General features: G+C 35.9%; 2 protein-coding genes across 3 annotated transcripts in view; one reads left to right on the plus strand and one right to left on the minus strand.

The window, feature by feature from the left end:
* LOC100648090 (eye-specific diacylglycerol kinase) overlaps positions 1–19,807 on the plus strand; it is a 63,636-nt gene extending 43,829 nt beyond the window's left edge. Inside the window, exons 6-12 of one of the 2 annotated variants that reach the window (XR_007224461.1) lie at positions 217–529; positions 884–1,064; positions 1,922–2,317; positions 3,358–3,630; positions 3,988–4,151; positions 5,028–5,203; positions 5,350–19,807. Coding sequence is in view for 1 of the 2 variants with exons in the window: in XM_012309159.3 (XP_012164549.2) it covers positions 217–529; positions 884–1,064; positions 1,922–2,317; positions 3,358–3,630; positions 3,988–4,151; positions 5,028–5,077 (1,377 nt within the window). In the remaining variant the exon portion in view is untranslated. Of the gene's footprint in view, positions 1–216; positions 530–883; positions 1,065–1,921; positions 2,318–3,357; positions 3,631–3,987; positions 4,152–5,027; positions 5,204–5,349 lie in introns of those variants that run through there. The other variant, XM_012309159.3, reaches the window with a different exon arrangement.
* A 2,176-nt stretch (positions 19,808–21,983) lies between these two features.
* LOC100647022 (cytoplasmic dynein 2 heavy chain 1) overlaps positions 21,984–26,771 on the minus strand; it is a 31,993-nt gene continuing 27,205 nt past the window's right edge. The window contains exons 41-45 of the mRNA XM_020863424.2: positions 26,017–26,236; positions 24,118–24,851; positions 23,242–23,486; positions 22,771–23,065; positions 21,984–22,452 (exon numbers count right to left, since the gene is read on the minus strand). Coding sequence (XP_020719083.2) covers positions 22,157–22,452; positions 22,771–23,065; positions 23,242–23,486; positions 24,118–24,851; positions 26,017–26,236 — 1,790 coding nt within the window. The 3' untranslated portion in view covers positions 21,984–22,156. The remainder of the gene's footprint in view (positions 22,453–22,770; positions 23,066–23,241; positions 23,487–24,117; positions 24,852–26,016; positions 26,237–26,771) is intronic.

The following is a 26,771-nucleotide window of genomic DNA, read 5'->3' on the forward strand; positions in this document are numbered from 1 at the left end:
ACTATATTACATAATCGTCTATGATAAAAGTCCAGCTCAAATTACTTTATTTATTTATATCTCTTGCATTTTTCTGGCAAACCCTAAGAATATCACAACTGAGGTAGTTTCTCAGATTATCACGAAATAAAAATTTAATCGCTCGCCAAATATCATTTATTGTGTACAACTAGAATAGCCAATTGTATACAAAAAGAACTATAATTCGTACCTTAGGTCGATGGCGAGGCTTGTCGACTGCTGCCATCCATTATAAACCTAAAACTGCTAAACAAAGCGACAATGCTAGCGAAACGAAGGAACGCGAGCAAACCTCAGCAAGACGTCAAACTGGAGAGGTTAAAACTGCCGGTGATGAAGATCAAGATGTTAGATTACGAGAGGTATCATCACGATAAAGATATGTTGAAGAAGGCCGCGACCACATGGATCGCAGATCCACTTGATCTCGACGCCACCACCGACCTAGAATCACTGAGGAAGATCCTGGCAAAAGACCATAACATGGACACTTGTTGCTTCCTCGACTGTAAGTACGACTATACCGACTGTTTGCTCCTACGATTCACAAGATTTCTTAGCCACATGTAATAATTTTAGATTTCTTTTCTTAATAAAAATTTATCTGTAATGCTTAAGTAACACGAAACAGTAGTAAATATTTTTGGAAGATTGCTAAATATTTACAAAAAGGGAACTATCGTTGATTTCAATAATTTTTTAATATCTTATCAAGGTCGTCAGCCTTGAGTAATGTTGTGAAGAATTCAGTTAGGGATCGTCGTTTGCTAAAGAATTATTATAAAAAAAAGAAATTTGTTCAAAGGTAAATAATTTTCTGGGCACAAATTACGTCGTACTAACCATTCGGATCAATTTTCAGCGTGTACCGCGGAACGATTCTTTAGGATTGATAGAGCTCAAGAGCAACTCCATTACGTGACTGATGTAGCTGTCGAAGCGGTGTACGTCCTCGAGGAGAGTGCCTCCAATCAGTCGAACGAGCCTGATGGGACGAAGATGTCTACGAACCAAGAATCGGAAGCCGCTCATCCGTCGCCAAGGTACTTCTCATTCATCGAATTAGAATATCTTATTTGAATCGTCTTCGATCGATTTGTTATGACGATTCTATCATATGATCCTTCTACTGATACGTAATCAACATTGTACTGTGCCTTTTGTATTGGTCGAAAGTAAAACGATATGTAACTATTAAAGCCGTTGATGGAACATGATGATGTTGTTCTTTGTTCAGTATATACCGGCTATATAGAAATATTGTAAAAATTAATTCCATCATATGGCGTTTAAATAACTTTCTTGCTTCGTCTCTTATGCTTATTCTATTGGTACAAAATTTTAAGTTATTAGTTTACGTTCTATTATGGTAGAAATTCTGTAGATAGAGTCTAATCTAAGATAAGACATTTCTGTAATTTTATCATTGTACGATATTTCCCTTACTTAATATAAATTAATAATTAAGCTTTAAGCAGAATGAATTTTGAAACTCTAATATATAAAGCTGTTGATTGATATGAAATGATTTCAAATTTGAACGATACTGTATAAAGATAATTTATATAATTTATATAATGACACATTGAACGAGATGTCAAAATTAGAGAAATGTTTTCGAGTAGTTAATACACATTAAACAAAGAACAATATCTTTTTATGTGATATAGCAGTGTACTTATTTGTCTTTCGTCTATATTGTCCACAGAGAGATAATTAAATAATTCTGCATGTAATAACAGTGATCAGGAGCTACGCAATTATGACTCGTAGCTTCAAAATAATAAATACCTTGTTTGAACCTTTTATTGCCACTTCACATATTCGTCCGTGTGTCCATGATATCTGTAATGGTAATGCAATCGTATCATTAGATTAATAGAAAGAACGTGTAATATAGCGAAGAACGACCAAAGAAAAATGCAGCCATGACAAACGAGAAGCCTAAAGAAGAGCCAAAGGCGCAGCCAGTTTCCGAACCACAGAACGCAACGCCTGAAACTGCAGCGTCTGAAACTACAGCGCCTGAAACTGCAGCGCCTGATTCACCACCTGAAACTGCAGCGCCTGAATCACCACATGAAACACCACTTGAAACGAAGATACAGGACAAGGATCAGGATACTGCGAAATCTCATGAATCGTTGAATAAAGACGCGCCTCAGGATGGATCTGCAAATGTGAAGAAGGAGGAAAAAATATCTGGAGACGCGAACAAGCAAAGCAGTTCCTCAAAATCAATCTCTGCCACGGTTGTCTCACAGTCACAAAATCAAACACTACCTACCTTCATTAGGTAAGCTATCATCATTTGTTAGAGTCAATTTGATATCACAGCACATGAATGTAGAATTAGAAGTTTATAGCTAGTTGTACTAATAACAAGTTTATCCCGCAAAGATTGGATTATGCAATTCCATGGGACGTTTATTTAAGAATCTTTTTTATTGAAGAAGAGTTACTGATCAGGATTGTCTATATGAGAATGCAACTTTCAATGAAATATTCGATGGAGGAACGTTTGAACTGTAAGACATAGCGATGAGATTAAGATTCTACCTTTTGTTAAAAAATGGTAAAGTGTTAAAAGTTCAAGATGAAGTAAAATTGAATGTCTTGTATGCACTAAGTATTTTGCTCTTCATTTTTTAAATTAATTTTTTTATTTAACGTAATGTAACCAGTGTAAGATAGAAATATAAAAAAGGATATAAAATATACGTCGATTCACGTAACCAGAAAGAAAATACGTAACTTTAGAGAAAACGGTGTTATGTGTATCTGAAATCTCTATGTAAAATCTCTACCTTGGAATCTCTATCTTTAATAATAATACCGCCAACCTTCCATTCCGCATTCCTTTTAGCTGCAGGAATCTATATCTTCGAAAACAAATCCGCACGCATTCACTTCCAAACCAACCACTCTAGAGAAACTTTAATTTCGTTCCAGTGCTTGGGATGTTCCTTTTACTTGGTTTTCTTGGTTACTGTTGCGGAGGAATGCTAGTTAATACTGTATTATACCGTAGCGAATACGTTCGTTTCTTTCTAGAGTTTCCCTGTGCCAGTGAAATGGGGAAGCCTTTGAAAATATTAAATTTTTTTCTCTTCTTCTTTATTTTTTAACTTCTCCCGCTTCGGCTAACCACAATATCAATTTTTTGCGTTACTTTTTCTCCACAAAGCTCGAAACCTCCATACTATCTGTCCTATAAGGTTTTATATCGAATAAAATAGAAAAAAGTTACAAATTAAGAAAGAACAGAAAAGTCAGAGAAGAACGATTAATTTGAATGCAAAAAGTATAAAGAGGATAAAAATAATTTTGTTTCAGTCCACGAGATAGACTTTTTGGCTTGAGTTCTGAGGTTCACACGTTTCACACGAGATTACTGGAGAAAGCCAGCGATGGTATTTTGAAAGCAGCGAAAATCGGCGATCTACAGGCTTTGAAAGAATTTCACGAGAAAGGATACTCTCTTCTATCCATCGACTCCTCTGGACAAACTGCTCTTCACCTAGCGTCGAGATATGGTCACAAGGATATTGTCAGATATCTCATCGCTTGCGCACCATCGAGTATTCTCAATATGATCGACAACGACAAGTAAGTTGTATTATATAAAAACAGGCAGAAAACTAAGATCCAATGTATGAAAACGGATAAAAGATGAACAAAAGTTGATTCGATACAAACAAACTAAACAAACGTGGCTACCATGAAAGGGCAGAAGGAAGGTTTTCCATGACATTTCAAAGTTAAAAAAATTAGCTTCGTTTATAGCACGAGGCATAAATAACCGACTATAAATGCTGTAGCGTAAATCGGAAAATTTTTTGTTCATATTTCAAAATCTGTTCAGTATATGCAAACTATAATACCGATCAAGGATGAGATTTATTCCAGGCGCGTAAACAGAGAGCAAAGAAAGAAAAAAAAATGATCTGCACTTTCTAATTGCAGAGGTCAAACCGCTCTGCACAAAGCGGCTCAATATAAACGTCGTTCCATTTGCTGCATGTTAGTGGCTGGCGGTGCTACTTTAATCATCAAGGATCGACACGGCAACACACCTCGCGATCTAGCCCTGCAAGCGGAGGACCGTGACCTCGCGGCGTATTTATGCAGTAAGTGTTTCCATTTTTTTCTTTGGGTACCCTGTTACAGAAAAAAATATTTCGCGAATCTAAGTTGCGAATATGACGACGTAATAAAGCACAGAATGGTAACAAAATTAGGGTCAGTCGAGAGAAATAAAAATCTACGTTAATAGCTTTATCAGATGAGCGAAGAAAACATTTTCTATTTCATATATTGTATTATTTTATAAAATCACAGTGTTATTTTTATTTCTTCCTTCTGAAGATTATATTAATCTTAGTTTTATCTGCCGGTATTACCTCAAAAAAGAGAAAAGAAAATAAGAAGAAAGTTTCTCTTTCCTATTTTCTAGATTAGAAATTATTAATCTACATTGAATCTATCTTGAATCGGTCATGAAAATATTTAATATAGATGGTATATAAAATGTGAAAATAAGGAATGCTCGATATCCAAAGGAAAGGGAAAGGATCCTACACTCTTATCTTTGATATAATTCTAGGTCATATCATCCCATTTCTTCTTGCACTCTGACGCAATTTACTATAGACAAGTATTAAATATATACTCCAATAACCTTACAAATTTTCCTAGAAACGGTCTCGCGAGAATGAACAAATATTGTTTGCGACATCTATTCTCCTGATAGTCGTATATTTGCATGAACTCGGAATAAATTGTTTATCTGCTTTATCTCTCACAATTTGTACAAAGCCGTAATATGAAAGGCCGACGATAAGATTATGCAAAGTTTTCTAAAGAACTATTCCATCGACTGTCCTTCATCGGAAAGAAAGTCTTTGAGAAGCTATTCGATCAAACATCCTATCATACTGAAATCCTTTTTGCCTACGTAATGCTCCCAGTGGATCGTTAAATCGGCTTTGTTCGCTGCTATATAGGTCAAGAGCAGTTCCAGCTGACAACAGAAGAAATGGAGAACGCGCTCTGACCTCCGGCCGTAATTGGTAGAGCCTGAGCTGATCCTGAGTAAAATTCTATCTTCGATGGAACAACCAGAGGGAGATCTAGGCGAACGAACGACGATCGTCACCGACATCGGTCATCAACGATACACGTTCGTTTTTCCTCTCTCTCTCTCTCTCTATCTATCTATTTCTCTCTCTCTCTCTCTCTCTCTCTCTCTCTCTATCTATCTATCTATCTCTCTCTTTTTGTTTGCGTAAGTCGCATGTGATAAATCGATATTTATTCCATCGACAGATTAGCGATGTCGACGCGTAATTTACCAAGGTGCTCTCCAACCTTTCTCGTCGGAGCCTCGAGATCCCTTTCTACGAACGTGTAAATTAATTACATTCTGCATAGGTGAACAATACATAGATACATACGTGTTACATATGTACGTGCGTACATGTGTTGTATAAAGATTAGGAAACTTTTTCGATCGATTACGAGCCTCTACATGCATACACGTATATATTTTTAAAATCGTACTCTCGTATAGCTAAGAGAGCAAGCGTATAATAATTTGCGTACGCATATTTTCTCTCGACTTACCAACGACGAAACCGCGCGAACAGATTGTCCGCAAATTTTTTCGAAGATAGTCGCACGAATGTCGAGGAATAATACACGCGTGTGTAGAAGATTCAAGTGTAATTAGGAAACTTTTTGCTCATTCGCGACGTCGCTGTTGCGTGTAACGTATCGGCGAGTTTTAAGGGTGTGGAACTTGACGGGGCACGACCCGAGAAGGAAACCGAATTAGTGAGAGGCTAGGATCAAAGGAATATGATAATTGGAAAAACGAAATCGAGTAGCTGATGTATTATAAAGACTAATCTTCACCGTATTCGTTTGTATGATTTTTTATTTTATATTTTTCTACGTTCCATTTTCTAGGTATTACGAGTTGGCGAAGTATAAATAAACCCTATCTTTATCAATTTAGCTCTGTCGTTCCACGTAGACGCGATTTTTACAATTTTTCGCCTCCGCGTTTTAGTCGCGAACGCTGTCGCCTTCTTTCAAACGCGGAGGACGCGTAGTTTCTAGGGATTAGCGTTCACAGAGTTGGACAGAATTTTTCGTTCCAATTGAAATTAGAATTATTCGTTCGACCATCGTGATCGTTAGGATCGTTGATCCACCGTAGAATTCTCTTTGTTGTCCGTTGAAATTTTTCAAAACAGATTGTTATCCTTGTTGCGCCCCCATAAATTTTTCTTTCTGTTATTACTCGATCGATCGTTCGAGCTGTACGAGCCTACGTTCGAAGAAACGTTTTTGATAATCGTGATCGACAAGCGAAATATTTACCGTGACGGTTATTTGTTGAATTTCGTCAAGAAGGAAAGAGGTTCTATCCGACTCTGCTGGTGTACAAACGTTTACTTAAACTGTCTTGTTAAATTGTTCTCTTCGCTTGTTCTAGGATACCTCGTCGCATCGGGTATACATATCTTTTTCTATTTAAAGAAACAAGTCCCGCGTTAATATACATATTATATATATCTATATATATATATATACATATATATATATATTTTCTACGTACGTTAAAATACTGATATAATATTTATTGTTCTTAAGATACAGAGGTTTCTTCACGATGCTGTTTTTTCTTGTCATGTGAACATTTGTCGAACTTCTTGGCACTGCTTGGACACACATACACACACACACACATATATACACACACACGTGAACACACGCGTACACACGATTACACACACGATTTCAAGAAAAAATGTAACTACTGAGAGAAGGAAAGTGCGCATGGATTTAATAGAAAAATCTATGAAAAATATTTGCGAAGTTGGATAATACAATCTACTTTGAAAAGCTTCATACGTGGGATTAGCGTGATATAATCGATTTAACGTATTTGCGTGATCACCTGAAATTTAATCGACATGTCTTCTAGCGTTATATACGATATCGAGATACAATCAGGAGTTTCGTGATGGAAAACACCGATTCAAACGAAATTGCGCCAGTCAGTCGATGAACCAACAAAGTCTTAAATCGCAGTTTCATATGGAATCCATAACGGAGGTGCCTCCATCAAAATTTATGAACAGAAGAGTTGTCTTGGGATAAAATAATACAATCGTAAGCATCGATCGTAGAATAATTTTCCAACATCTCTTCCATGCCAACGCAAGTATTCTTTTATCCTTCTAACACACCTGTATGTTATTCCATTTGAAACAACTAATTGAATATTTCAATCCTCTGCAAACTCTTTAATACGCAGCTTCAGGGTGTATTTCGATATAATTACACAATAACTTTGAATTCTCCTTAGGCGCATTAAAATCAGCTTTTCCTACGAATTTTTATCGAATTCACGTGCTTTTAACGCAATTTTAGGATTCCATTATTGACAGCAGATCCATTGTATCGCGCCTATCCATAAAAATGATCGAAAGTAACGAAGTCTTCGAGAAACGTAGCCAAGCAGCGACGTTCACCCATTTGAGCGATATTAAAATCGATTGAGAAACGAGAACAAGCAGAGGTCGGATAAAAATGATAGGGGGAATAATGATAAACGAATGGATAAGCGATCGAGGAGAAGAATTATCATAACTCGGTACCAAAATGAAAAAAGGGATCAACGTACGAACACCAATTAGCTCTTAAAAAGACGGTCTATCGTCGCTTATTATATTATACTATTACTAGACTACTCTAATTTTATTGTCGAATTATATCGTATAACGTATACATATGGTACTCGTTCGAGCATCGTTCGTTCCTACGGGCACGTGAAATCGTTTTCTTCGACACGATGGAGTTACGATAATATACCTTTAGACGTCTACGAGGTAAGTTATCCATGTTGGACACCCGCGAACGCGTTCACGAATGTTTAACATCAAATACTCTCTCTCTTTCTCTCTCTTTCTTTGTCTCTCTCTACTCGATTCGCGATAGCATTAAGTATTTAAATAACCACTTGAAAACGTATTGTAGATGATAATAATTTCTTGTTTCATGCGTGTTTCGTGTGTATCTGTTTCTCGCGCTCTCATCAGGTAGAGCCATCTTTCATCTTCCAGTTCTATCGACCCGCATATATTTTTGTCGTTAGGCGAACTATCCAAGGAATTCCTACCAGAAACGATCTTCGAACGTTTCAACGATTTTATGATGTAGCAGCATACATTGTAGTAATTCGCGAGAGGAACCCGATATTACAAATGAACAATTGAACGTTAGATCGATGTGCAACGATTTATATAAATTGTCCACGCATCGATTCGTCTGAATTTGTTCGATTCGTATCCAGCTTCGACTCTAGTCGCGTTAAGAAGCGTGAAAAATACGAACACGCAGAATGTACAGTAGGTTGGGTGAAATAGATCGAGAGAAATCGTATTCGCGCGTGTCCGCTCCTCGTTTGTCTCTTATCCTCTGTAATTAAACTGATATTTTTAAGTGATCGAATTAGAGACCGAGATTAGAAAAGTTCCGCGGCGAGGAATCGTACGTGCGTATACGGCCGCATATCAAATAAATTAATTGTAAGTACATCGGTAGAGAGTGCTGGTATATCGAATATCGCGATGGTGAATCGATTCTAGAAATGCCTTCGACCGTAAGATACGTTGTTCTGATTATTTTTTATATGTAGCGTAATCACGATGCCTTTGTAACTCTATCCCGGTTAAATGTGCATCGTTCATCGAACGGACGATCGATTTTCCATTGTATTTAATGCCCCTATTATTTAACGAGAACAAACCTGAGGTCTTACGTTCGATGAACGTCGCAACGATTTAGAGAAGCACGAAGAAAGAAGAAGCCAGAACTGTACGCTGAAATATAGCTTTAAAAATTGGTTGAACGTTTTATTCGATCGAGAGAAGCTTCGTCTCGCTTATTTAAATTAAGCCGAACGAACGGAAATGTTTTAATTTAAATGATATTGAAATTTTCCAAGTTCTCAATGAAACATTCGTTAACTCCAACGTTATTTGAATTTCATTAAAAATTTCAATTAAACTTACGTTCAGAGTAAAAGATCCTTCCTCGTTCTGTTTTTCGTTTCCATTCCGGCGTTTATGTTCCGTTATCCTCGGTTCAAGTTATCGTAGAACAGCCATCCTTTCCTTTCGGTTTCGTCGTCTACGTTAACGTACATCGTGATTATAGCCACCTGCGTAAAATTTCGATTCGACGAGCGAACGTTTCTTTTTAGGAATCGATCCACAAGTAAGGTTGTTCTTGCGATCGTTCTATCGTTTCTCGCCTCGCGAAGATCCTTCGACGATGCGCGATATCGCGCGCCGAAACGTGTAAATCGTGAAATCGAACGATAAGATTCGAATACTTACGAATCGTGTTAAATCGTCGTGTTATTAAATGCGAAAGTTATAAGAAAAGATTTGTTCTTTATTTCATTTTCTTTTTCTTTTTCTTCTTGTCTCATCTATCGCCTAATAGGATCGTGACGCATTCGAATCGTTTCAATTACTCGGAGATTTCGATGCGCGTTTGCGTAACTTTCTTAGCGATCGAGTTTAGGCACCGGTTATAATATCCGAATTTTGCACTTTTTGAATCGTAAGTCACGTTCGTGTAGATGTTTCAAAGAATATTTTCCTAGATTCTAAGATCTGTACAGAAGCTATAACGAAGAAATAACGAAGGTTACGATAAATAAATGCTCGATGATGATGTGATCGATCAATGGGGCGAAGTAGTTAACGAAGGATGAATGAACAGCGTTATTAATGTTAAAGTTGAATTTCATTATTAGCTAACGGAAGTTGCGAGTTTATTTTAAGGGATCATTGTTGGAACGTTGTGCGGTTAAAGGTTTTTTTTTCAAATATCTGGGGAATAATGTTTATTCGAGATTACTATAGAAAATAGAGGTAAAATAGGAATAATTTTAATCGTAGAATAATACAATATTATTCTTAGCTCTTAACGGATATGGAAACCGACACGTACGTGTAAATACTTGGAATAGAAGATATTTCAATTTCATGCCACTTGTTCGTTGCATCAATCGATCGATAATTCCAATATCGCGATAAAAATTGTCTCGATAAAAATTTAGTTCTTCTGGGAGATATATCCGCTTCGATGAAAGGGAGAAGAATCTGTTTTACGCGTTATCCAATATCTTTTCGAATCCTGTACATATCGGAAAGTCTCGCACGCGTATGTATATTGAAATCTCAAATAGTCACAATTTAACATATTGAATAGAAGAAAAAGGAAAAAAGAAAACGATCGATTATATCTGTGGAAATGTTCGACTTTTTAAAAAATTGTCCGTGACATTTTATTCTCGTAACGTAACGTAACGTAACGTCAGTAGTCGATTTATTCGTACGTGCGTATATAAATGTATTTTTACTGAGATTATCACGATTAATCGATGGTCACGAGGCAAACACGTATTCAAGTTTTCACAGACGAATTCAAATTTTCTAATCCCCTGCGAACTTCATTGCAAGTAAGGCGACGTTTTAAATGGTTTTCCATTGCTTCCCAAATTTTTGGACCATTTCTCTTCGAACGTAACAGAACGATTCGAGATTCCCTTTGAACTTTCTCGTGTTAGTCTTACGCTTTAACCTTCGTCGACGTCCAATAAAGCGCGACTCCTGTTCTCCCTTTCTTTTTCCTTTTTGTATTCGTCATTTTCATCTTTTCTAAAGCGATGATCAATAGAGAACCGTTCTATCGTGAAAATTCATTGCGTCACGGTGTTTCTTAGAAATTCAACATTCCGGAACAAATGAAAGTGAAAGCGTCAACATAGATCGAAGCATGCTGTTAGCCGAACAACATTTAACTTTGAAATTTTAATGCCAAAGCAGGCATTATAATATTCGAGAAGCATGGAAATGTCAGTTGATATTAATGTTGTTATTCGATGCATTTTGAAGCGAGAGGTTTGAGAATAATAGCGCGTCCGTGGCGATCGGCGATAAATTTTTTATTAAACGATTCCTGAAGATATACAGGGTGATTTACCTGATACGGTGACTCGAATTTATTCTACGATATTCGTTATGCAGAAATGTATATGGCACGAAGATCGCATAATTTGAAGAAGTAAATGCACCGTTATTAGAATTATTCTTTTCGTCTACGATAGTCATGCAAGGTTTTCAAGATCTATATCTTTGCGGTTATTATAGGAGTATTAAAATTTGAATAAAAATTGTGTGCGTTAAATACGACATAGACTCTCCTTTTTTTTCATTTATTCGTTGTTAAATTTTCCTATTTCGATCATCGTTGCGTGATTATAAAATTACGTTATGACGTAGCTTGCATTATATGATAAACAATTCCAAGTTTATATCATACTTTTGCTTCCAAAGAGTTTATTGATATTCTAAATTTAGTTAGAATACTAATGAATACATTCTGCGACCTCCAATGGAAACCAAAAATAAAACTTACATCCAGTAGACAAAAATAAAGCTTATATCGAGCAAGTAAAAATATTCTTCCACTTATTTCTTCAGTAAGATGTGCATAAAAGATCGAGGCGTCAAGACATCGAATCTAACTATGTTATAGGTATTACGACTGGATATTTTAATTTGAAATTTCAGCTTTATTTTCAAGCTCCGTACTATGAATTTTCTCATAGCATGAAACATATTGATCTTGCTCACAGCCGCTGACAAGAATCTCGAGAAACACTGTAACGTGACGATTAAACTTCATCATCGAGTATAATTTCTCGAGTATATTTCTACGATGTGTATAAAAATACGAAGAAACGTTAATGCTTATATCGAATTTCACGAGATATATATTATCGTACATGATCTGTTATAGAAATAAGGAGGTTGAAGGAGGAGGAGGGTAACGTTGGCAAAAGATCAAGTGGTTTCATCATCCTTCCAGAAGGACGAATATAAAATAATTTCATTTCCTGGTTTCTAGCAGAGTTCCTCTTATTCGAACGTTATTCTTTTGCTTGGATAATTGCAGCAATAAATAAATAAATAAATAAATAAATAATAAACGGTTCGAACGTTACGTTCGAATTTCGTAAAAACGCCATAAATAAATTCAGGTATATTTGAATAAAAATATTCCAAATTTAAATTCTCTGGTACGAGGTAATTATCGAGTAATAATATTCTCAACACTTCTATATCGCATTGTATTTCAGCGTAGTTTGATCTGCCAACGAATTATGATAATAAGAATTTAACTTCCCTGCTGCTTACATTGAAATTTATTGCTTAAAATGAAAAATTATATTAAATTAATTCCAGATTTCAGACATTGAAAATCAGACTGAGTGTGAGAGCGAATCTTCTAAAGGACAAATAACTCCGATATTGCTGCAAAGGGAAAGAAAGGACATGTCTTTGTCGATGTATCGCTTCTCAAGGGAACCTGTTACTTTGATTTTTCAAAATAAAACCTTTGTAAATGTAATCTCCTTATTTTTTATAACAGATCGCGTATTTGTAATACACATACGAACTATCAAGTCAAGTAACGAGTAATACGAGTGTTTCAAAAAAAAAATCGCGCATTAAAAGAGAAGACTGGAAGAAGGATATCAGAGAATGTTAAGAATATTGAACAAATAAAAAGCTATCTAGAAATAAAGGAGCAAGTATCAATAACTGGAATAATTACTTTACATGTAACTTTGTTAAATGATGGAAATACTCGTGTTGCTCGTGGAACGATCTTAAACGACTATTTAAACGAAGAGATGAAAAAGTCAATGCCGTTCGACGTTCGCGACTGTGTATCGAGTTTAAGGGAGAACCGGAACCAAGAAGATAATGAGAAACGAGGGACGTTCCCGAAAGTTCGAAAGTTTCCTTCAGATCAAATCGACTTATCGGTATAGATAAATATTTTCACTGATTTCCTCTCGGAAAGCAATTTCCTTTTCGTCGTCGGTCATAAAACCGTGTGCCTATCGCTCGGTTTTAGTATTATTATTCGTTAGGGGAATAATCGTTCTCGTAATCGCGCCAATTACCACGCCCGCGATTAGATCGAAATCGCGACAGGCAAAGCTTTCACGCGAGATCGATCATCAGAACCGTGAAGAAGGACATTGAAGAAGCCATTACTAGTTAATGCATATGAAATGTCGTTTCTCCGGAGTTTCAGTTTGATAGGCAATGGACCAGCGCGTGAAATTTCCTCCTATCGTCAATTATTCGATTTCAGCGTCAAAGGAAGAAGAAATTTCCTATGAATCGCAATGGAAATATTTCGAATAAAAATATCCAAATTATGTTTCGTGCGATTCTCTTACATGAGTTTTTGAGAAGATGTTCCAAAAGTGAATATAAAGGAAACTTGGAATTTTTAGATGGTTGAAAAGACATTCTCCGTGTATATTTCAATCTTTTAACGTACAAATTATCTTAAAGGATCTCTGAATGTTAGAACTAGCAATTCTTGTAAATTCCGAACAATGAAGTTAATCGAGAAGGTGCCATTGTATCGTACGAGAATTACTTTCATCGAATATACGACGTTTCGAACAAACTACGTGTCCTTAAAATGTAATTGGAGAAAGTGACGTTCCGTATGCATCAACCGAAACGAATAATTCCGCGTAATGAACGAATCGCGAACGTATCACGAGTAGAGCAACCAGAGGAACGAGAGTGGTAAAAAGATGAATAAACGCGAAGAATAAAAAGAGAAAAAGGAGCAAAAAAAAAAAAAAGAAAAATAGAGAATGTGAGATGATAATCGGAGAGTGTGTGCGAGAGTATGAGCGTGTAAAAATGGTGCGGAATTTCCCAAAGAGGAAAAAGAAACACAGTATTGCCTTTTCTCAGGGACGCGGCCTTGGCCCGTGAGTTTCATCTTAAGTTCTTAGAGCAATAAATCGGCGACAATCACGGCGTTTCGGGCCGAGTTCGCGTCGCTGAAACATCTTCTCGTCTGTCCCGTGTGCGCGTTTCCATTTCTGTCCTCTACGCTTAGAACGACGACGACGAAACCACGCTGAGCCGCGATTCATGTGAATACTTAACTAATTTCGCGCGCTCGGCTTAATACAACAGTGCCTGCTCAACTGTCGCAGGTGAGGGACTGAAGAACAATCGTGTTGTCGTGAAGTTGTGTAGAGGAAATAAGTATATATACATACATATGTGTATATATATATATATATATTTAATGGTGTAATATTTTGGAAATCTAACGATCGAATTTACATATTTATATTTTAAAAATTGTTAGTTGGTATTTTGGGGTTTTTCTTTTAAGTGGCTTCTTACTGTTTCATTCTCACCGAACGGTGAATGAAATTGGAAACGCGAGTGAAATGGAGGAAAAGTTATCAATTCGAACAGCTGTGTTACGATATGTGGCATAAATCTGCACGAAACTCTTGGGATATCTGTTTTTAACAAGAATTTAGTATCTCACGTAGAACGTGAACTTATAGTTTCACGCGTCTTTTAAATAATATACCAATACATCAATGGATCGCGAATCTTTATGTAAATTCATAATTCTATGAATATAAGTAAAAAAATGGAACATAGAAAATTGTTCTACTTATCAGGTATTAAAGAGGTATTACTATATTTTGAATATTTTACATATTTTCGTATGTTACGTGTATTCGGTGTAAGGTATTTGTGCAGTCATAAATTCTCATAAATGCATAAGAATTTTAACGTATTTAAATATTAAATTGAACGATATTGTTCCATATTTCTTAATAGTTATTTAATTCTTACGAAATTTGAATCAAATGTGACAACTGTCCTAAGACTTTTGAACGGTGGTGTACGTGTAAATATTTGAATTTTGAAGAATTAGAGATTCACTTGTTTATTACGTATTTGTTCACACACACACACACACACACACAGGTTGTAATAGATTATTGAGACAAAATATGACGTAATTTATTTCCGTAATAGTGTTTCCTTTATTATTACTGTGCTATTATTTTAGAATTATTTACGTCCTTATTATAGCATTGTTATTTATATTTATATTCTTACTGCCTTATTATTCGTCGTATTATCGACACGAGAATTACGAAATCTATCAAAATAAGATGTTTCGAAAAATTATTGCCTGTTGAAACTATGCAAATTACTTCTTATCAAAATTATATACAATGTTAGCTTTTATCAAGGTAAAAGTATAATCCTATATATTTATTTATTTTCAACACACGCGTCTAATATAATTATTTACCATGGCACATTACAAGTCGGTAGTACTAATATTAATTAATGTTAATAGCGTTAATGTACGTTACGTTACGCGTAATTTGAAATTGTTCAGGATCGCGTTTAACGTTATCTCCGCAAAATCCTATTAATTCACCCTGAATTAATCCCACAATCGTAAAGTATCCATGTCGATACGAGTGAGAAGATAGCTAAATTCTTACTAAAATCTCCCCACGGTCTGTAATTTTATCGAAAGCAATATCGATGGAAGTACGATGCATAGGAGGATGTCGATGCACCTTGACATGCGGCAGTTAAACAGGCTTCGATGTATTTCCGGTCCACGCTCGCAATGTCTCGTCGACTATTAGTGGCGTCAGGATCGATGCATACAAGTGGGTTTTGTCGCGTGGATATTTCTTCTCGCGTGCGTATTTTTCTTTTCGCGTGAGCGAAACTTGCGTTTCAAAAATAGAAAAAGGCGCAACGTTATAATCTGACGACGCGACGGTCAATTTTCGCCTGTTGCGAATTCTCGCGTGTCGTTGATGCATTCGCGAGCATTGCGACATTTAACTGAAGATAAAATTCGCTCGCCCACATCGGGCTTTAGTCGCGTGAAACTTCGTATTTAACGCTTCGCTAACCCTTTCGTTGCTGCGGGTGATTATAATCATCCAACATCGAGCGCTTTCTAACAAAGGTGACTATAGTTACTCGTAAGAATGTCGTATTAGTCGTTAACTACAATTAATGAAGGAAATTTCATATTTTACTTGTACTATAATTATTTGATACAGCTGTAAATAATGTTTGACGTAATACGGTTGATCATTAGCGATGATTATAGTCATCCGTTAAAATTTCGGATTATTATAGTCACCGGATAATAATACCAATTGTATTTAGTTAACGACCGTGACTGAACACAGCATAGTTTGATATTTCTGGTTAATACATTCACTGTTATTGACGCTCATGTTGCGCTGATTCAAATATTTGAGTAATCCTGCTGACGCAACCACTGGCAGAATAATTTATTTAGGGAGGCAAACAGAGCGGTGGCCAGCGTAACGAAACGAAAGATTATTGCTTGAAATGAAGACATTTGCTATGAGAGAAAAATCCAATTCGAGGAATAAGTCGTTGCATTTTAGCAGCAGTGAATATTTCAAGCGAGATTTTCGTCTAGAATTGTGCAATTTTTCTATTTTGTTATATTACTTTGATATACGCTACGAGTCAAAGCTTTGAGATTATTATGTGTTTCATAGAGTCTAAGAACTTTGAACAATATTATCTTAGAATATTTTTTAATAATAAATCTGTCGAAACGAAGGGAATTATTATTCGTATCTGCTTTATTTTTACATTAATTTCGACTAAATAACAAAATTAGAAGATGCTGACTAATTTCGAATTTTTGCCCGATAATGTATATCATACAGTGTGTTTTAATATTTTCTATGATAGATTAAATAATTTATAGAACTTGATTATTCTGGCGCATATTTCTTTAGAATTCGTTATGCATTATGTAATACGTTGACTGCTGCCCGGTTGTCCTACTATTTCATTAAAAAACAAATTTGTTTAAACAGACTACAGTTGCATTTAAAAGACTGTATATGTTAGTAGGTATGATATTAAGGACATTTATTTAATTTAAATACTTTAATCAATTCACGTTGATGGCAGTCAACGTGTCAATCACGAATGACACGAATAAAAGACAAAATTTACATTGTTAATAATTTATAACGTGTAGAAGGTATAGTTCCGCTGTTATACTATCGTTATGCAATAACGAAGTATCGTATTAATCGTTAATTGGATTCTAACGAAAGGGTTAAAGTGTGAAATTCGTCGACAATGACAAAAGAAAACTACCCCTTGGCTCTTTAATTAACAGCTTTGATACATAAAGCCGTAATCTTTCTCTCAGAAAATTATATGTGTGAATCCTTTCAGCATTGGACGTTGTATCAATCTTGTCGAATTTCGCTAAATGAATTCACGTTCTCTAGTTTTTCTCGCAACGAATATAAGCAAATTTTACGCCTATATTTTCTACGATAATAGGTATGCTAATAAATATACGATAATATATCGATAGCCAGTTACATTTGGATGTTTATGCACTTATCAAACAATTTACAGAATTCGCCTAATAATCCGCCATATACAAAGTATTCAAATTAATAATTAAAGATGTACAAAAATATGCATTTCTTTAGGCGTATTTGCAAGAATGCAAATTTGCGTAAACATCCACGGTTCGCGTATTAGTTAATATTAATAAATCCAATCGAGTGAAGCGACATTACGTCACAGAGTGATGACGTTACAAACAGTCTTTCCAATTTATCACGCTTTCTTTGAGAACATTTAACAGGCGCGTTCCTTAGCAAAAATCAATCGCCCGTTACACAGCGAACGAAACTGCATTTCCGTCTGTCTGTTCGTCTAATCTGTCGAAATAGAAAGAGAAGAGGAAGCAAGAACACAGACAGAAAGAAGAGAAAAAAAAAATATAGATTAGGAAGCGTGAACCGATTCTGAAGCGAATCGAAACGGAGCCAGGGGAATGTTTAATCGATTCGCGCGACGATTTTAGCCGGTAGGGTTAACCGTGCGCCACTAATTTAGACTGCAGCTGGTCTGTTTTGACTGCGGCAGAACGGGAAAACAAAAGGGGTACTGTTGTAGCTCGCCGTGCATTGTGAACGTCGACCTAAATACTACGATTTTCCCCTCGGTAACGAGCTGAGCTTAGTCCGTTCGTATTTCATTGTCACGAAAGTTGTTGGGTGGTCTGTTCTATTCCTATATTCTGTCCACGTCAAACGTGGCTGCTTGCCGAAGTTGTGAAAATTCTTTCCGCTGGTACGATCTACGCGGAACGATCGCAGAAGGCTTATTTTAATTTATCTGATCGTCTATGGCTGATCACGATGCTGGTCGATCGTTCAGTGACGATTTATTAACAGTCTCGCTGCTATTGACGCGTACGTTGTGTTACTTCGTCCGGTAATTGGTAAGATGGGCTCTGCGAAACCTTAGGAATCGTTATTTTCAACGTCCTATTGTTTACCAACGTATAACTTAATAACTATCGGTCTATGCTATCGTCGTATAAGCCACGGGACGCTTAGAACAGGTACAGACGAACGTTGGAATTACAAAGTTAAGTCGACATTAGATTGTCATCTTTGCGTGTGCTTTACGGAAAATTGAATTATACGTGTTAGGTTTTGGAGATTTTATTGCACACGTATTTTATCGAAGAAATGAAAGAAATTAAAGAAAAGTCGCGTAGCTTATGGACGGAAGTGCATATATGTGCAATTCATAGTAGCACGTTTTGTAAATTTCTGACCATTTGTGTCCACGTGCTAGAATGATCGCTATACCAGTTATGGGTTAATCTTAAGTAATATCGCGACCACATTAAATATTACATTTCTGCTTTTATGTATTTTGATAAAGTAACTTCGAAACAAGCAATGGATGTCGTAATGGAACAAATATTATTAATATAAAATAAAGAAATTTTTAATGGGAAAGAAAAAGGGTAAAATTGTATGTGCGGTGATCACACGTCGTTAACAGCAGTGAATATATTAACTGGTTTGTGCTGAATGAATTGAAGATTTTTTCTCGGATTTTTTTTTTTTTTTGAGTATTAAAGAAGGTTGTTTAAGTTTAATGAAAACTGTGAGTTTGGTAGAATTGAATTGATTTAGAGGTAGATACATGTGCATTTTTGTAAGCATTGGGACATTTATGGACAATTGAGAAGTTATTGAAACGTATTAAGACTATATTATTATCTAATTTCAATTCTCAGAGTATAAAGTATTTGTATATTCAATACCGAGGTAAAATTAATTATGTACAACAACATTGAACGTTCTTCTCTCGTCTATATTCGTCAGGTCCCTCGATTCTCTATTTTAATCAATTCTATCATTCGTATTATTAGGTTTACCACTGTATTTGTGGATAGACATCTCAAAATATACTATTTCATTCGTCTCGAGATCTTCTACGATTTACATCACATTATAGCGAGATTGACGCATATTTTCAGAAAATTTGTATACGTTTTTCACCATTGTTCTGTACGAATAGAAAATTCTGACCGATTAATAAGTAAACGTTCCCATATACATAAATGTCCTACGAACAGCAGTGTACATATAATAGCAATTAGATTACTTGCGTTTATTAAGTATTACTACAGATAGCTTCTGATTTCTATAATTATGACGATAAGCTCTATACGGGTGATGATGAACGAGTTTGTAAAATATGTTTGTACGAAGTTGGAGGATCGAATCACAACTTTGTCAAGTAAAAGTGTTTGGCAATAGACAGCGTTTCGAACCAACGTGATTACAGGAACGATCGTGTAATTTGCAATGACTTCTTTAATTGCTGCTCGCTATTTTCTGAGTCTATGTAACTCGTACGAGTAACTTCTCATTAGAAGGATGTATCAAGTGATTACTTTATAAGTAATAAAAAGATTTCTGATTCTCGAATCTGTGCTTTTCTCTGTTCTCCTCAACCTTCAACCAATGCTATACCACGATCTTATACACTATGTTACACTTTGACTACGATACCGTGATAATATTTATTCCACGTGCGTTACAATTAACACGTTCTATTTGCCTGACGAAGAGCAACATATTTCACTTTTTCAATCAAAGAATGTTTTCCTATGGCGTACTAACTGCCGGTTAATCCGCTACACACGATCGGTTTTATTACCCGTATCGAAACACCCTGTATATTTTCAGATTGATTTCAACTTTTATCCGTACAATTACGATAATTGTATTTACTTACAGCGTCAATGAAATTGCAAACCGTTTCATGTAACACGTAATATATGTATCAGGTTGTCCGGAAAGTGTCTTTCTTTCGCAAACGTGTTTTTTACAACAATGAACCTTTATACAAACGTGAAGCCAAGTCTGTGAAATGTCGCGGTATTTATCTCGACAGAACAAAATGGACCGTAATTCGACAAAATAGTATAAAACAAAAAACATTGTGCGTCTATTATTTCCTCATAAAACGAAAGAAACTTTCCAGACAATCCAATATATTCGTACAAATTTCCCATAACCGATATTTCACGCAAATACTCTTATGTATCGCTTTATGCATGTCGAATAAAGTTTATCGAATATTTTATTATCTTGAATCATTTGGTATTTAAAATACCGGATATTTATTCCTTACCGTAGAAATTCAATTATTTAATTTCATTAATTCCCGTTCATTAGTTAACAGCTCTGGCGATTACCTAATCTCACTTCGAATTGAAAGTAGATAAGGACCAAGTTTCGAAAGAGTCAATTGCTTGAAATGGATACGGATCCTCTGGTCAGAGAGATTGCATGTCCCTACGACTTTCCTATGAGAGCTTCCTACGAGAGCTTCCAAACTACTTTTCAATATTAAGTTCGCGTCGTAACTTTGATTTGACCTATCCGACTTCAAGGAAAATTTACAGGCCAACTTTCTCAACTACCATCGAATTATCAATACGGTCGTCGTAAAATCTCGTTCAATTTCCTGCGCGCTTTAAGATTTTGGTGAGAACGTAATCTTTTACAGCGGAACGGTTTCAAAGTTTGCAAATATCCTGGATCAATGCTGTTTTACCAAAGCTGCGATTTTAAGCGGATTTGAATTTCTATAGCTCTTTATGTTTTTGCCAGTTTCTTCTCCTGTTCGTGATTATTCTTCCAGTTAATTATTTCTTAGATTAGCCTGAGATTGGCATTTAACTTTTCGAAAATGGTTCTTCGCATTTCTTTATCTTCCTTCGTTTTGTAAAGTATATCCTTTGTCAGGATAGAAATCAATACAGGTAAATATATTTACGTCTTTACGCTGATTTCCATAGGTCGTTATTTATTTCAGATTTTGCGTAACGAACAGCAACGATTGTTCGATTATTTCGAAGCAAAATATTCTCAAACTTATGATATATAGCTCGGAATAAAGTTTAAATTTGTTATCCGTGGCCTTTCTGCTGTACGAATTAAATGCAACAAGTTGTATCCGCCGAAACAAGAACCCTCCCTAATTAACTTTCGTTTGTACTCCTTTGTGCTCATCTTGTTAGGAAACTTTCGTTTTTTATGTATTTAATGGGAAGAGTTTCGCTTCGCTTTCATCGTCTTCCTATTATATCAGGAAGCAAAAGTTTTAAGTTGCATAAGACAAGCCTGTTGCCTAGTTAATCGATAATAAGTAAACCGTTGGAGAAATTAATATAAGTTAGTTTAATTTAATTCATGTTCTTACGCATGGGTGGTAGTTAAGAACGCTGTATTTTTCTGGAAATGAGGAAACTCTGGCGAACAAGACCATTGTACATTGTAAATTCGAGGGCTTTAAATCAAGTGTACGTGAGTTTAAAAGGCTAACTGAATGTACTCGCTACATACGAAACATGCGAAACATGCGTAAACATTCCACAAGATAAATTGCGAGCAGAAACAACTCCAGTACTTTTATCAACTTGCAGCATTTTGCAATTGAACTTTCAAATGCATCGTTCGTATTTATTTCTGTTATTTCGTATTTTTTATTTTCTTCATTACAATCCACGTCTGGAATGTTTCAAATGGGGATAATAATAATAATAATAATAATAATAATAATAATAATAATAATAATAATAATACTAGCACTGTGTATATAATCGTAATATTTCGCTGTGTATATTAATTAAGTTCAATCGTTAAAAGGAATACAGACTAACAAATAACATTTAGTTATTACACAATTATAATATGCAGATCATTGTGCATAATCTATAAATGTACTATGATACCGTTTGTAATTCAAACATAACTAAGCCACAGGAACTAGATCAATTTTAGATGAAAGGCAACTCCTCGTCGTAACCAGTTACAATGTTCCTCTCTTGGACATCCAACCGGAAGCGAGCAAATTAATACGTCCCTTTGAGAATTCGCATAAACTGGAACATTAAGAATATCTTCCACGTCGCTGCTTCCTGAACGGCCGCCCACTGTTTTGTTTCTCGCCTTATCCCCGGTGTAATTTTCTGGTAAGAAAGCAATTTGACAACTCGGTGCAGTTGCAACGGAAGCCGCGTTCGCATCCAGATCCTTCAGGTTACCATCTTCTATCAAAGCTCCTAAATATAAAATATTTCGTATCATTTGCTAAGGCAATTTTACGAAAGAAGAAAAATTCGTGTCACTTCGATTCTCTTTTTGATATTTTCCACTTTCTACTATCAATTTGTACTTCGTATTACGTTTGCAATCAGAATTATAGTTTTTCCATTCTTCTATTAAAATTATACATTATACGACATGTAATTTCATATGAATTAATATCTAGGAAGTTTCGAAATTTGAAATTCTGAATTTTTTTTTCCATCAGTGAAGGGTACTTTAGAAAATTGTTAGTCGATGGTGTTAACTAATGATCATTAGACGAATCAAATTACCAGATATCAATAGTCCTTCGATGATCAACGATATCTTCCAGTCGTCGTTCCGTCGATTTTCGAACCAGTTCACGCAAAGTCGAAGATTCTCCATAGGTTGACGCGTTTCTCGCGCGGTGTGCTGTTTGAGAACAGTCAGAAACGCTCGTGGTCTTGCCAATCGCGATATATCGACAACAGACGAGGAGATGGTCAAAATGGAATTTAAAGTTTGATAATTGCTCAACAACCCTTTAACGAAAGGCAAAGCTTCCTTTGGGCCGTATTTCCAGTTTTCCATCCAGTGTATGGGAGTCTAGAAATTAGTCAAACGAATGTTCGTAATTGTATGAATCTATCGAACCTTCTAAATGCAAGATAAAAATCGAAAATAATAGCAAAGTAATAAAAGACCTAATGACTCAACCATTGGTAGATATTCGTAGTTAGTACCGTAAGATTAATATGAAATTTTAAGAAATTTGTTTGAACCTTAGTATCCTCGAGGCGCAGGTTTTCCACGTCAACGCGAATAACATTCAACGTCTTTTTGGTCAGATTTATTTCATCGATAAAGAAATTTTCCAATGGATTTTTATTTTCCTTGTGTTCGCTAGTCGTTGACGATCCAAAGATCGAGATGTGGCGGTCGATTAGTTCCTTCAAGTCCCTCTGAATTTTTGTTTCCGTCTTCTTGCTGCTCTTGTCGTTACTGACGGACGCTTTGATTAAAATTCCTGCCGACAATTAACCAATTTATAGCCACTTCGTAAATTACATTTCTATAGAAAAGGATGAGATATTTCAGTTACGGAACGATTGCTCTTGTTAGCCCTGTATTGCATTCTCGAAAAAAGAAGAAAAATTCCAACAAAAGAAATTGTCTTCGTTTCTTAGTCATCCCAGTTGTATTAGGTGGTCCGAAAAGTTTCTTTCATTTTATAAGGAAATAATAGACGCACAATATTTTCTGTTTCATATTAGCTTATTGAATTATGCACGAACATAATAATAGAAATGTAACGAAGTGGATCATAACTAATTCAATAAAATTTTGTTCATCTATTACCACCTTATGAAACGAAAGAAACTTTTCGGACAACCTAATATCATTTCCTACTCCCCATCGAAATTATCATCAGCCCTAATAACAAATTCATATCTTCGTGAATGCAATTTAATTTAGAACATAGAAACTTTACAAACGACTGTCTTACTAAATAATATGCTTAATGAGTATTAAATTCCGGGTTTATTTATATATTTTATCACGTAATATACATTCCGTGCAGTTTTGCATTCTCGACTCTCCCATAGACACATAAGAACCCGCAGTCTGCTACTAATATTTGCTGATAAAAACTAAACCTTTCAAATGCGTTAGCGCAGCCTCGGCAGCAGTCCTCTCCCAAGCTCTATGCGCGTTCGCGGGCAATCCAAAGCATTCTTTAGGCGAATCATTATCCGGAACATATTCCAACGCCTTAGCTGCCTCCTCGAACGAGCCATGAACCACCCTGAGAACGTCAGCCAGCTTTCTACGACCGTCGAACACCTCGGAAGTCCAAACGTCGCCAACGATCGAGCACAACGCTCTCATATCGTAATCATCCTGAAGGCGACCACCGTAAATCGCTACGTCCAACAATCCTCTGCCAGTTTGCCAGTTTCCATTCTTATCTTTACTCTTCGTCGACTCTATTTCTCTCACTACTAATTCATATGCTGCTTCGAGATCCGATTCGTTCCATTCGTACGACCGGATCCAACCTTGAGGCACGAATTTTCGTCGTTCTTGAAGTGTTGCGTGCAGCCACGACAGCAACAGGCTGCCAGGAACGTTCACGTTCTTGTGCTTTTGACAAAGCTGTTGCAGCGATCGTTTTACGTTCCTCTTAACACCTTCCGGTGGCTCGTAAGCGAGTTTTAAACAGAGAGCCGCGAGACTAGGGTAGAATCCCAGGCATTGTTCGGTGGTTAACCAAATTCTTGCAGCAGGATTTTTGTTGCTGGTGCACATCGGTGATCTGAGAAGGCTCTCCAGTCTGGGAAGCCAGTTGAGAGCCAGATGCAAGTTGCTGAGCAGTATCCAGCCTCCGTTCCTGTTTCATCAACAGATCAGTCGCCTTAATCTTTCGTTAATTGAACTTTTCCATAATGACGTTTAATTGTTAGGTGTAATTATATCGTTAAACTATATGGTGTATGCATTCGTTGCGAGATTTCTTAACTTTCGGTTGCGCGCCTAAAATTTACTAATCGGCATGAAAGTATGCAGGAAAAGTTGGAGATCGAGGACTTTCTTTCTCATTGAAAAGTTGACGCTTTTTAAAAATGATCACGGAAGCTTATTATACAGTGCAAGTAGGGGCAAGGTAAGGTGTTTGTTTGGAAGCAAGAATAGGAAATTTCGCACGCTATATTCAGCAGTAAATAACACGAAGGTTGATAATTTAATCGCAATGTATACGCAGCGCACGTAAACAATATCGAATTACGTGATGGAAGTACGTAAACAAAGTCCATAGCTGATTTAGTACGCCATCGTGAAGACTATGGCCTCAAGCCAAAACATTGCAGCTTTCCTACAGTAAGTTGGCGAAGATAACGAGGCTACCCGAAGACATTGTTTAGCATATGTGAACGGAAGTTAGATCCGAAAGTTGAAAATCTCGAGTCACTGAAGCATCGTATTATGGATTTATCGTTTATTAATGAAGCGAATCATTGAAATAATCTAAGACTGTATCAGCCATTCTGTTTTCTGCAAGAGGATACATCTGTTTTATCGCGTGACAAATATTTTGATTTCGAAGAGTATTTGAAGTAACGTCCGTTATTAAATATCGAACATTAATATCGAATTTTTTATTCAATATAACCGGAAAGCGGATAAAACTTTCCTCTGAAACACGTTCCAAACGACATTTATCGTTTTAAATATTAAATATGAATCTTGACCTCTTTCACGTAACAAGGGACATAATTAAACTTACGAAATTTTTGCCTCTGAACGCTTCGTAAAAAGCTATGCTTTAAATATCAGATATAGCTAAATAAGTAACAATTAAGAAAACAAAATTTCTCTTTGGAATAATTTTCGGATGACACTTCTTCAAATACTCGATATAAAATTGTATCATTTGATATGCAGAAAGTACGATGTTGCGAGGACGAAATATCTTTTTTCTTATCATGATGACATAAATTCATAAAATCCATGAAGCTGGAAATTTATATTTCATCAAGTTAAGAAAGGCGCATTACCGACAAGCACTCTCCAGCGCGAGTTCAGCCTGAGCAACTTGACCCTGTCCAAGTGATACTTCGACGAATCCTGTGGCTGATGCAACGTGATTATTCGCTAATGCTGCCAGCTCTGAACCGGGATCAGCTCCCGGTGATAGAAGCAGCAACACAGGATATGTACTTTCGTTTTCAGCTACTTTCCTCAAGGACCAGTGCGGTGGTGCTAAATTTTTCACACCTTTCCGAACGAAAATTATATGGGAAATCAGAAGGTAAGCAAAAATATATATATATCTATAAACTCTTAAACGCATGATTATTCGAAATATAAAAGCGCATTGAGTATGAAATTGTCAAAAAATTGTAGAAAAATAATTTTTAAAAATCTAACTCACTTGGTATATTTTTACTTAAAAAAAAAAGATATATATAGAAGATATAGGAAAATGAAATAATTTAATAATATAATAATCCAATGGCTTATCTGTACATTTACCCCGATACTTTATATGTTAGTAGTATAATATTAAACGTATCTGCGATATGGTGAAATAAGAATGCGTTGGCAAATGGCAACACTATGCTTTTCATAGTTTGCTTTAGTGGTCTTAATACTAAGTAGGGTAATCGACTTATTCTCATTAATACTTTTACGTTTAAACTACTATTTTGAATAAATTATAATTTTTTAAATTTTCCTCTTTCTAAGAAAAGAAAGATTTTGAAACAGTTATATCCCTTGCGATTTTATCACAAGGTTGTTGTGAAATTTC

The sequence above is a fragment of the Bombus terrestris genome, chromosome 6 (genome assembly GCF_910591885.1).
Source record: "Bombus terrestris chromosome 6, iyBomTerr1.2, whole genome shotgun sequence".
Taxonomy (NCBI): Eukaryota; Metazoa; Arthropoda; class Insecta; order Hymenoptera; family Apidae; genus Bombus; species Bombus terrestris.